Genomic DNA, 12,413 nt, shown 5'->3' with positions numbered 1-12,413 from the left:
ATGTATGCCCATGCAGTGGCTCATTGTCTCCACTAGATGGCCCTCTTTACCTTCCGACTGCAGCAGCTATGTCAGCTGCAGAATGAAACCAGGGCCCTTAAGGATACTTGCTGACACAAACAACACCATTGTGATACTCCTTAATTATAAGATTAAATGTGAATGCATTAACAAAAGTGAAAGGAATAGTCAAACATGGCTTTGCTGAGTAATTTGTACCTTTCTGATCGACCGAAGGCCCTCTGTTCAAACTCCTACATGTCACCTCTGCATGGGCTCTGCTGCGTTGAGCCGGTTCCTCCTCAGGGCTCCTGTAGTCTGGGCCTCTGAAAGCACCCACTTAACACCAAGAACCATTAGGAGATCCAACACCTTTTTAATGTGCACCACCAAGAAAACTCCCTTATGTCCTCTCTGAGTCCCCTTGTGTAGGAATGTGAGAAATGTTTCCAAGTCAAAGTGTGTTTTCAGCTAAAGCCACAGGCTCTCACCCAAACCCATGATCTCACACACCATGCTGTTAACGAATCTCATGAGAGAGTTTATCATAATGTCATATTTGGATGTATGCTGTTTCACCTTTAAATTAATGTTGTTAGAATACTATTATTTTGAACTTTAGAACCAACTCGTCGAGCATATGCAAACATTTAGTTCAGGTGTTTTGATAAGTCTGCTCATTTTAACATATTTGTTATAGTCATCCAGATCACAGTCGGTCTTAAAGCTTTAATTCTTTAAATCATTTTAGTCAGCTTGCATTTTATAATTTTTTACCCCCTTAGAGATGACACTGAAATGTATTTCAGTTAATGTATTTACTATTTTTTTTTAAATTACAGCATAAGATTTAATGTTTGACAAAGTTACCGAGTTTTTTTTAACCCTGAAACTTTTTATTTTTAATGAATTCTTATCCCACTGCAAAGTAACTGTTATTAGAGTTCAAGTTTATTATTTAAGATTATTACAGAAATCCATGTCTGCTATTCTAATTGCATTGCGTTTATGTCACATCCTTCTTTTTATCTTTACTGCAGGAGCCACAGATGCAGCCCCCTCTGCCTCCTCTTCCTCTACTTTGGTCAACGGAGCTACCAGTAAGAACCTGCCGGCCGTACAGACGGTGGCCCCCATGCCCGAGGACACGGTAGAAAACATGAGGTACAAAAACACTTTTCTTCATGCATGCCTGTATTTCCTGTGGTAGTAAACTCACATTTGAATTTAAAGCCTGCTCAGGTGTGAAACTTATCATTCAAACACCTTTTCCCCCCTACGTAATAATTTGTATTTTCTATTCAAAGAAATGGAACTTTTTTTTTTTTCAACAACAGCTCATATGTACTATATTTACATGTTGGCCTTTTATCACATGTTTTAATAGATACTGCACATAAAACAGTTGTTCTTTAACACAGTGCGACATGTTTCCTTTCTTTTTTTTTTACTGATTGTAAACTTGTTTTGACCTTGACTCTTCTTCCTGAATTGCTCTGATGGTTTGTGACAGAGGTCCTTAGTCCTGCTCTCCCCCTGACTGCTGGGAGTCCAGGTCTTTCTCCACTCTCTCTCTACCTCGCTCTGTCTCGCTCTCCCTCTCTCTTTCTCTCCTATTCTCTCTCTTCCCCCTCTTTCTCTTTGCCTTGCTGTGTTCTGCTAGGAGAATAGATATTCAGTTGCCATGGCAGCAGTCACCGACATCACTTAGCGTTACTGTGAAGTCGATGATAGGACTATCTCACTGCAAAGCCTGCAGATGCCTAACTTGTATTTTGGAGGAGGGAAGAGAGTGTCGACTGAAAAATGTGAACAAAATAAATACGGCTTTGATGTTTATAATATAACTCAAGTTTTCCAATCAGTTCAAGATCAAGAAACAAATTGAATTGAATGAAGTACTGCCTTTTGTATATATATTTTTTTTATTTTTCTCTATTTCAGAGCATTTGCTGAAGCAGACCGGTGTCCAACCCACCAGGGGCTGACACCCTCTGAGCTAAAACCCTTTAGCCCCTCGACAGGATTACAGGCAGACTTCAGAGCTGCAGGCCAGTGTCTTAGGCAAGGACATTTATGTTAGCCAACTATGTGTGCCCCCTGCTTTTTATGCAACTCTGTCTTCCATCTGCTGTGTTTTCCCAGGGTGCTGGAAGGCAGAACACACCACACGCTTGCACAAATCCTAACCCAGACCTTTCCTCTCTTTGTGTCTCATTATCTTGCTGCTTTCTGCCCATTTTAGCTAGGAAAACAAGCCTCTCCTGTCCTTATTTTTGCCTAGTTTCTGTTTGGGTACGCAGAGGAACACAGAGATATGTTGCAGCCTGAGTCCTAGCTCTGCGCGTATGCAGTCTGAGCTGCATGACTCCAGTTCACAGTTTCTCTGAGGTGCTTAGATAATGTCAGGTAGCAGCATGTAGTGAGTCTGGAGAAGATAAGGAACTTCTCTCTGCAGTGTCGGAAAAACTGTGATCCTTGTGTTCAAGCCTGGTAACATGTCTCAACAAAGAAGGCAAACATCTGTGGAGAGATCCTCTTTCTATGTAGAAAAATGTGTTAACATGGCTTTTAACAAAGTTCATCTTTCTGTTACTGACTTCTCCAGTGATAGCAGCCAAACTCCCATGGACATGCAGCACTGAGTCAACTGTTACCTTGCTGAAAAGACACACCACTACCTCTCTTATATTTATGCAATGATTCAGCTGTCTAATTTCCATCTATGACTCTTGTCTTGATATATTTTCTTTGACAGCATTACTACAAAGCTGGAGAGGGCCTTGGAGAAGGTGGCACCCCTGCTGAGAGAGACCTTTGTAGACTTTGCACCGTTTCTGTCTCGTACCCTGCTGGGCAGCCACGGACAGGAACTGCTTATAGAAGGTAAAGATGTTAATGAATGTATTGTATTACTTAAACTGTGGGTGGAGTCCTGCTCCCAACACCCTGTCAATGTATGTTCTCCTCTAGCTGCCTTATTGACAGCAGCCTACGCAGTGGTAGGTGTTGACAGGAGTCACTATTTGCACACAAGCCGGGGGTCTGTCACAGTCTGATTAAATCAGCTTTCCCTTTCATTCATCTTGGGACGTCTGTGTGTTTTGTCTTCTTCATGACTCATTCCACATATCGCGGATTATTCCTCGATGTGGTATTTTTAAACATCAGGGTTTCACAGTCACAACAAATGTCACAATAAAATGAATGTTGAAATAAACCATGGCCTTTGCCTCGTGTTGTTGCTATTTTTAGTTTCAAAACCAAGACTGCATCTCACCCTGTTACCTGACATGAGAAGGGATTTTGTTCTGTTGCGAAAGTGTGTTTATTTATTTAACTGCAGACTTTTGGGGAAATGGCTTTTGCTAGATAATTTGTCTTTGTTTGAAAATTTTGAAACCGTATCCTGTTTTTACACAGCACATTGTCTGTAAAGACCAATCCAAGTCCTTTGACATGTATTAAGATATGTATGTTTCTACACACACCTTGTTAAGTTGCAGTAACGATGCTTAAGTGAAGGAGCACTGCTACTAAAACCTGAAATCATAGATGTTTCAACACTGACTTGGTACCCTTTTTACCACAAAAAATAAAAACAAAAACCAATTAGAGTCTTGATAATACAGCCTCAAAAATGTTCAACAGTGATGTGGCAGTCACATGGCTTATATTTAAAGTCCTGGTCTCACTGACTCAGTTGTGCTCAGTGTTTGCAGAAGTGTGTGATCCTTCTGCTGCACTCCACTCCGGGCTCTGGTCTTATTTCCTGGTGGCTGTGTGAAGGCTTCCAGTGCCTTCGTCAGGCCTCAAGTTGGCAGTTGCTCACAGTGCTACTTCTGCCTAACCTCAGGGACTGTCTGCCTGCGTGTGTGTGTACTGCCACTCTTGTATTGGCTTACATTCACAAGAACACACTGCCACCACAACCAACACATGCACACGTGTGTGTTACTGTGAGTGTGTTTGCAGACGTACGCCTGTGGGTGCACAGTGCAGTGTATGTGTAGCCTGCAGTCTCCTGACTTTCAGTTTGCACAAAGTGAAATGATCTCTCTTCCTTTTCTCTCTTTTAACTGTAACCTAAACCGATATTAGTTTCAGAAGTCTCTGCAGTGAATGACAGCAGGCTGAATGAATGCACTCCTGTGACTTTATTACAGCCGGTTCCTGAAAGACGATGTCTGACTAAAATCCACTTGCCAGAGTGAAGTATATATTTATATATGCTGTTTATACTGCCAGTTACCTTTAAATGTGGAAATAATTGTATTACCGTGAATATATATTTTTCATTACCATATATCAGAACTGTTTTAGGTTTACTCAGATTCTTTTAGTATTAAACGGATAAATCTGATATCTAAAAAAATGTATATTTTCAAACTAATCTCTTTACTTCTTTTTTTATTACATCTTGTAGTGGCTATTTGTCCAAAAACAAAAAAAAATCGAAATAAACTAATATCAAACATAATCAAATGACCGCTGATGCACCATGGGGATGTGATGTACGCAGGCAAAAGAAGTCCAACGTCCATTTTTTTGGTGGTTTATTTAAAGAAAGCAAACAAAAGAACAAATAAAATCGTGGCTCCTGGTGCCTCTCTTGCGCTGGTAAAAAACAATAGGCCCACCCAGGTGCATGCTGGTCCTCTACCTGCCTCTTACTTAAATAACCTCTGGTGCCCACAGTGTTACCCAAATACCTAACATGTTTAAATTACTAGCAAAAGAAAATATTACCCAAATATCTATTCTAAATAAAGAAAACGTGTAGAATAATTAAATAAACAACACCACCCAAATATTAGTAAACTAAATACCAAAACTAATTCCAACCACAGTTAAATAGTTCCAACACATCTTTAAAATTATAAAACTCAGTTGGCTAATTCATTAAAAAAAAAAAAAAAATCTTCAGTCATTAAAAGGACATTTAAAGCAACATGCCTGCATTTTTAAATCTTTCCATTCCATCCAGTAAAATTCAACAAACAGTTTTCCCTCCATACATCATGCATGTGCCATACACGTATGTAAATAGCCAGGTGGGTGTGTGATGCACATGTGGCCAAGGCTACTGACTCAAGCCCAGAGGGAAAGGAATGGAAAATCAGGTAGCAAAGCCTTGACAAGTGTGAATATGTCTGTTACCCTTTCACTCAAAGTCTGTCAGCAGACTGACCAAGCTGACAAACCAGAGCTGAGCCGAGAGTCTAACCCCACAAACAAGGTCGTAGATAGACAGCTCGGGCCCCAGTGCTTTTCACCAGACATGTTTAACCCTGTCTGGGTCTTTTAAAGTGCACCATGACAAGGATTAGAGAAGGTTTATCCAACAAAACAAACACACAGATTTACCACTTGAACTTTAAATCTTTAACTTTGTCGTCCTTTTTGCAGTTAGTTTGCCAAAATGGCTGGCTTGATTTCCTCCCTCTCCCCTTCTTTACGCAGACCATTCCCAGGCTCACAGTTGAAATACTGTGCTGTAGTGCAAAGGCGCGCCATTTACCAGTAATTACCAGCCATCCATCACTCCTTAGATTGCCTGGGGTCAAGCCCCCATGTGCCCTCTGTGCCCCTTCGCCTCACCCTACTCCTTCAACCCCCCTGAAGACATGTGGTCACTGCGGCAATTATGTTGAGTGCACCCTGAGCTTTACACTTGGAGTTGGTGGGTAAGGCCTGTGTGTGAACACTGCGGCTGTTGTGATGCCTGCCGCCTGCTCCTTGCTGTCCTCTGAGTGGCCCAGTCTGCCGGCACATTGCCCCACAATGCCACATTCACCCGTGCCTTAACCCTGCCCTGTTTACAGGAAAGGACTGGCAGGCCATGTTTAAATAGAATGCATTTAGTTTGTCTACCAGCACAAGGCCAGGGTCAGTCGGCCACCTGACTTCTGTGTCAGACTGGACTGACTTATGGCTCAGCGTGTCACAGCTATAACAAGAGGTCAGCGCTGGCACTGTGTACAAGAGAAGGGTCACATCCTCTCCCAGTATTTACAATATCCTCCTTCCATCAGCCTGGACTGTTGAATGGAGAAGGGTGTACATGCAGCGAGAAAAACATCCGTCCATCCAGTGTTTTGAATATTTTAAATTCCCTCTGACATTGTGCCGTATTTACACAAGCTGTAGCGTTGAATCTTTACTTTGTTGTTGTCTAGCATTAGCATGAAAGACACAGTGCCATCTTATCTACTCCTGTGTTTAGGTGTTGGCTCTTTATTTATAACCTGTTGGTGTGGTCCAAGATTTGTTCAAACTGCATTTTGAACAGATTTTTCCTGTAATTGAATTTGTATCTAATTTATATGAAAAAAATGTATTCATAATATCGAAGTTGAACAAAAAAAAATAGCTGTAGCTAATTTCAAAATGTCATCGACATAGAAATAGCAGTATGGTGCAGATGCATATGGCTTTAAGTTCTATGGTATGGAATCTCCATTGAAATATGTTCTTGTTCTTAAGATTTTCAGAGGATCCATCTCTAAGTGTCATTTCAAACACTCTACTCCACAGTACACAACCTTTACAACAAATCTAACTGAAATGTTACAATAAGGATATCTGGTTCTCTTCTTGTCTAACTGATTGACAACCTGCAATCCATGAAACAAAGGCAGCTGTGTGGCGCAGAGTTTCCCTCCTGCCAGCCTATAATGAGTCCTGGAGAGTTGCATTCTTTCCTTTCCTAATGACTGCGCGTTTAATGGTTCCCGGTCTCAGAATACGAGACCAGTTGCAGCCATTGTTTCTGCAAATGAGCTTTTCACACCTGCCCTTGTTTCATTAGAGAGTTGTCTGCTTCTGCGGCTCACTGTCTACAGAACGGAGATGAGAGGAGAAGCTGTGAATGTCTGTGTTCACTTCTTAGTGTGTGTGTGTGTGTGTGTGTGTGTGTGTGTGTGTGTGTGTGTGTGTGTGTGCGTGTGTGCGTGAAGGAAGATGTGTGTGGAGGAGGTGCTTGCCTGAACGTCTGTGCTTCTGTTTAGTACACATCTATTCTGTGCAGATTCTTCCAGTTTTATGATGAGTAAATTGAGGGCACATTAAGTGGGCTTACAAATTGTTGTCACTTTGCTTAAAATATTCACCAGACATAAATCATTGCGACTTTGTCCAAGGTTCATACTCTGACAGGAATTTAAATCTGAATATTCATAATACAAGTATTATCTTGGACTGCCACATTAATGATAAACTAACGTCTGTACATATCCACTGATATTTAAACATATATTAAAAAATTAAGTCTTATTTTGGTTTTGTCTCCACAGGTCTGGTGTGTATGAAGTCCAGCACCTCGGTGGTGGAGCTTGTTATGCTGCTTTGTTCTCAGGTGAGCTTTTTTTCTTTCTCCTCCTCTTCACAACCTCTCTTTCAGCTTCTCTTTGTCTCTCTCTCTCTCTCTCTCTCTCTCTCTCTCTCTCTCTCTCTCTCTCTCTCTCTCTATCTCTCTCTCGCTGTCTGTCACATCCTGCTTAATAAGCTTTTCTCCACTATTGCTCTCTTGATAGCATATTTCCTGTTTACACTTAGTGGAGATCTGTAAGGAGATGGTTTCACATCTAACTGAATATTAATTGACAATCTGACAATTTAAAAATGGTCCAATAAGTTGTGTTTTAAATGCACAATAAATCGGTTCAGGCTTTATGCTGTTAAAAATGCATTGTTTGTTGGTGTTTGTTTTTGTTAATTCTTGGTTCAAAGCTAAGCGCACCGCCTTAAATCAGAGTACAACTAACTTAATCTTCACTTAAGCTTTGTTTATCCTTGGTTTTCTATTTTGTGTGCAAAATGTTCCAAAAGCCAATGGTTCAAACCGGTGACAACATACAGAAACATGCAGCTCTCAGAGAATCCCACAACTTTCTCTGTGCACCCCAGAGCTTCAGTCCTGATCCCTTCTTTTGAGACAGAGCCCCACCTTGTGCAACGCTGCTAGTGACTGATCACCTCTTTGCTGACCCTCTGAATCTCTTGTTAAGCCCTTGTTTTAGAGAAGGTCAAAGCCCCGATGTAGCAGTTAGAACAGGAGATATTTAACATACCTTCTGTCAGCCCATCAGTCTTGCGTCGGGAGCCCATAAGGAAGCCATTACTTTGGTGCCTCTTTGTGGATCCAGACTGCAGGGCCCGATCCTTGAGGAAGTGGATTGCCTCTGTGTGTGCTCCGTGGTATTTGCCGTCCAAAGCCCTCTTCTGCTGGGAGTTCAGGCTCCATTATATCGAGGCCATTATTCAAGGGCTCTCCTCCAAAAAATATACATAGACAGGGCGTCCACCTTGAGTTATTGCTGCTCTTTTGAGGGTTTTTGACTTGCTGCTTTTCTGTCTGTAGAGTATCTGTGGGAAGTTGCTTTGTCCTTCTCTAGGATTTATTGAAGTTGAGAACGTCAGCATGCTGTTTAGGGTCTGAGTCCTCCCCCCTTTGCACAGATAGCATTACTGCGGCTCCAGAGGTTCCTGCCATTAGGGGCTCTGGGGATGAAACCCAGGATTAGATATTGATCAGACAGTAAGGCCTTGAAACTGGACCGTATACTGTAGCTCAGTGTCCTTCCACAACCTCTCAAATAGGGATGATCTATTGTGTTGTATCCTAATACTGTAATATTAGTAATGCATCCTGCTATGTGGCAAGCTAATACGATTTCAATGTCGTGATTTATTATAATTGTTTTCAACATCGTATTGTTTAAGGTGACAGAGCCAATTTATGCAGAGTACATTTTATCATGAGCAAATATAATGTTTAATCTGACTGATTAACACATTAAATTGGTCTCCTGATGAATGTCTTTTGTGTCACGTACTGTATCTGTGAGCTTTCCTAAAGCACAGCACGTCTTCTGAGCTGCAGGGTGAGCTTTGGCTGACACCCCTATAAAATGCCAACCCTCACATATTTCAACATTAATGTTTTAAGACAGCAAGCAGGGCACTTAGTTGACCTTTAGTCGCTCTCTGTTTTGTGACCTGTCAGCTTTATGAAAGAATTAGTGCTAATGATCTGCCTTTTCTTATTTATGCATACTAATCGCAGCAATCATCATGTGGCTGGCCGCGGCTGCAGACACTGTGTGTCTCTCCTCAGCCCGGGCAGCTGAATGAAAAGGTCAAGCAGCTCTGTTTCTTGTAACAGCTTAAACATACAGGGGGGATCTAGAGTGGAGCCACAGAGATTTAGTGATGGAAGGCCTCCAGATGTGGAGAATATAACAGAGCAATGCAGAGCAGATAAAAGCAAAGTCTCCCGCGCACTGACAGGTTGGATTGAAACACCACAAATACTTAGTACCCTGCTGAATTCCAGAAGGATGAAAGTGGGAAGAGGATATTTTCTCAAGGCCAGCATGCTGTCCTCTCCTTTTGCTGGGAACACAAAAAAGTAGTGGGTTTTTCAAAGATTGATAACTCATCAAATCTTAATTACTATAAGAACTTTTGCTACTAAAATCAACTTGATTTGTTTCATTCATGATTTTACTCAAGTCTCCAGTGTCATGTCTCTTAGTCACATTGTGTCCAACAGCAGGCAGCTGAATAAGCTCAGGTAAATGTTCTGTATATAAGACGTTCAACACCAAGCCGCTTATTATTTTCCATCAGGAGTTTATGAAAGCTAGACTGAACTTACATTCATTAACTTTTCTGAAGGGATTGCTAAGATGCTAAAGCTAGTTATAAATGCTTGATATCTTAGTAGGCAATTCTCAGCCAACAATTCACTCATTATGATGAATTAAACAAACTGGGCAACAATTTGTGAATGTTGTTTTTTTTCCGTTTGTTGTGGAGCTCTTCTGCCCCCAAATGTCCTAAATTCTGCGTCTTTGCATTTCACTTCTATGTGATATTTATGCTTCATAGCTTTGCATCTACAATTTTCCAGGGGCCGGGTTGCTGCCCTCTGATCATGATCTGTATTTTCATCAAGGATCACATCTCTGTTTTTTAAGCAGCTGCATGTCAGGCCTAATTCCCTTCAAATGGGCTGCAGAACACTTTTTTTTTAAAATCTCTGCAATCAAAGGCAGCCTCCTCTGGGAGCTCTGTTCTGCAGTAAAAAAAAAAAAAAAAGAAAAAAAAAAGGAGAGCCTCTGAAGTGTTATCTGAGCTGTCAACAAGCATACCTCAGACAAGATAGCAAACTTGACTAGTTCTTGCTACATCTCCACTGACCCGCTGCCATTTTACTGGCAACACCCAAGTGTCAAATCTGCCTTGATTTCCCTATTTATTTTTGTCACGTGAGCTTGGAGCAGGCAGAACCTCAGAAGACTGTACGTGATCCCTGTCCAAATCAAGAGCAGCTTATTCCGAGCAGATACTGTAGCCGAGGACGGGGGTCATGGGGAACATTTGGAGACCAGATGCTCAGCAGTTTGTCAGCACCATCTCTCTGATTTAACGCATCGTGGGGTCAGACTGTGTACTCTTGCGTGAACTGGTATGTGTCAGGCACGACAATTGTGTACAAAAACACATGCCCGTACATAATAATGTTAATGTCAGGTATTCTTGTACTATACACAACAACTGTTGCTCACCTTGTCCAGACGCTGACACAGAACAAGAAGTGTGTATAACTGTTGGAAAAATATGACAACGGATTCTATATTTCCATGTCGTCTTTCTGATTAAATGTACTTATTTCTTAATATATTGTCCCTGTGAGTAGCCTGGATTCTCATGCATACATTAGAACCCCTGAAATGAAATGAACTTTCCTCTCCTTCCCTCCTCTTTTGAACTGAGGCCTCCTCTGTTTTCTCTTCCATTTGCACCTCAGTGAGGGCACAGGAGAGCTGAATTTCCCACAGTGAAAGGCGCGCTCTCAAACTGCTTTTTAATCATTTCCAGAGAATGTTGTGAGACAGCAAGTGCTGAAACTCTGGCCTGGGGCTGGGATCCCTTCCAGGCGAGTACTGTGGGGCTCAGTAATCTGTCACTGTAAGGGACAGGGGAAATGGCTGCATTTAAGGGAGAGGATACAGTTTCATCCCACAATTACATCCCTCTTGTGTTTACAGATCTTTTCACAGAGGAAGCACGGCTGGTCACACATGCTGTGCAGAATTTCAGCTTTTCATAACCATATTTTTTCAAAGGGTATTTAAACTAAATGCTTTCTTTACCTACTTGAATTACAAGCTCTCAACTACAAATGATGAAAAATGCAATTTGGACAGTGAAATGGGATTCTTGTGCGTGAGCGTCATGCATTTTCTGATCTTGTTACAATTCTTCAAGGGGAATTTTCATACTTTTCTATTAGTGCAATAGCTTTTAGCTTTACTGCCAAAGGTGACTAAAGAGTAATGGAGTTATTCACATCCCTAAAACTGAACAGCTCGTGTGAGTACCAAATCACATTTTCTTTTCTTTCAGGAATGGCAGAACTCCATTCAGAAGAATGCTGGCCTGGCCTTTATTGAGCTAATCAACGAGGGAAGGTAATGTATCAGTTCACTTTGGTACATAAGATTAAAGATCTAAAAAAAGCAGAAGTGTTTGTGCTTCTTAATATATACATTTTCCTCCCTGGTGACCATAAAAGATTGTAGTACCAAGAAGAAGGCTACACATTTACCCATAGCGTCCTGTGGGCTGCTCTGTAGGGGGCAACTGTAAATTACATTTCTACAAGACGATGAAGGAGGAGAATCCACATCAGTCAAGTTAATCAAGTGTGGTCAACCTCTCTCATTGTCTGCCTTCTTTTATCTCTTTTTCTTTTCCTGTACAGTCCCAGTGCCCATGTTTCTCTTTCTGTCTCCCTCCCTCCCTTCCTTTTGGGTGTGGCCAGACTCAGAGTTTTCCTTGAACAGATCAGGGACGGCTCAGCCTCCTCGTCCATCTGCTGACCCATCTGGCCAGGCCCTCTCTGTGCCCTGTCTCTTGCCACAGCCCAGTCAGGCCTCTCTGAGTACCCCGCTGGCCCTGGAACAAAGAGCTTGAGTCAGTAGGGCCACACGGCGCTGTCCAGGGTGCTGCTGACAGATACACAATTTCCCTGCCTTACTCAAGTCTCTGCACACCTGCTCTGCTTAACTAGACAGATCTGGATCTGGCTACAGTCTGCTAAATCTGTTCGCCTTATAAGGTCTTTTGGACAAAGTTAAATCTTGCTGTGTGTGCGCAACATGTCTAATATAGCACATACTATTTTACTGTTCCTCCTCACTTTCATGATCCAGCTGTTTGAATGCAAATCCACCCAAAAAAAATCCACTGAATGCCAACTGATCGATTGAATTTGTTATTATTTCTATAAAGATCATCTAATGCTCAAAAGTAGATCTAAAGGGATCCAAATGCAAAGTTTATCATGCTTTGAGGCTCTTCAAAAAAATGACCGTTTGAAACATAATCCAAGAATGTGAATG

The 12,413-nt window shown here is 41.7% G+C and overlaps 1 protein-coding gene across 1 annotated transcript in view; it reads left to right on the top strand.

Moving 5' to 3' along the window:
* Positions 1-12,413, top strand: part of nbeab (neurobeachin b) — a 114,537-nt gene that overhangs the window by 19,607 nt on the left and 82,517 nt on the right. The window contains exons 17-20 of the mRNA XM_065960766.1: positions 1,041-1,164; positions 2,759-2,886; positions 7,296-7,357; positions 11,416-11,480. Coding sequence (XP_065816838.1) covers positions 1,041-1,164; positions 2,759-2,886; positions 7,296-7,357; positions 11,416-11,480 — 379 coding nt within the window. The remainder of the gene's footprint in view (positions 1-1,040; positions 1,165-2,758; positions 2,887-7,295; positions 7,358-11,415; positions 11,481-12,413) is intronic.

This window comes from Labrus bergylta, chromosome 11 (assembly GCF_963930695.1).
Source record: "Labrus bergylta chromosome 11, fLabBer1.1, whole genome shotgun sequence".
Lineage (NCBI taxonomy): Eukaryota > Metazoa > Chordata > Actinopteri > Labriformes > Labridae > Labrus > Labrus bergylta.
The sequence above is the reverse complement of the archived record's forward strand: the minus strand, read 5'-3'. Positions and strand labels throughout refer to the sequence as shown.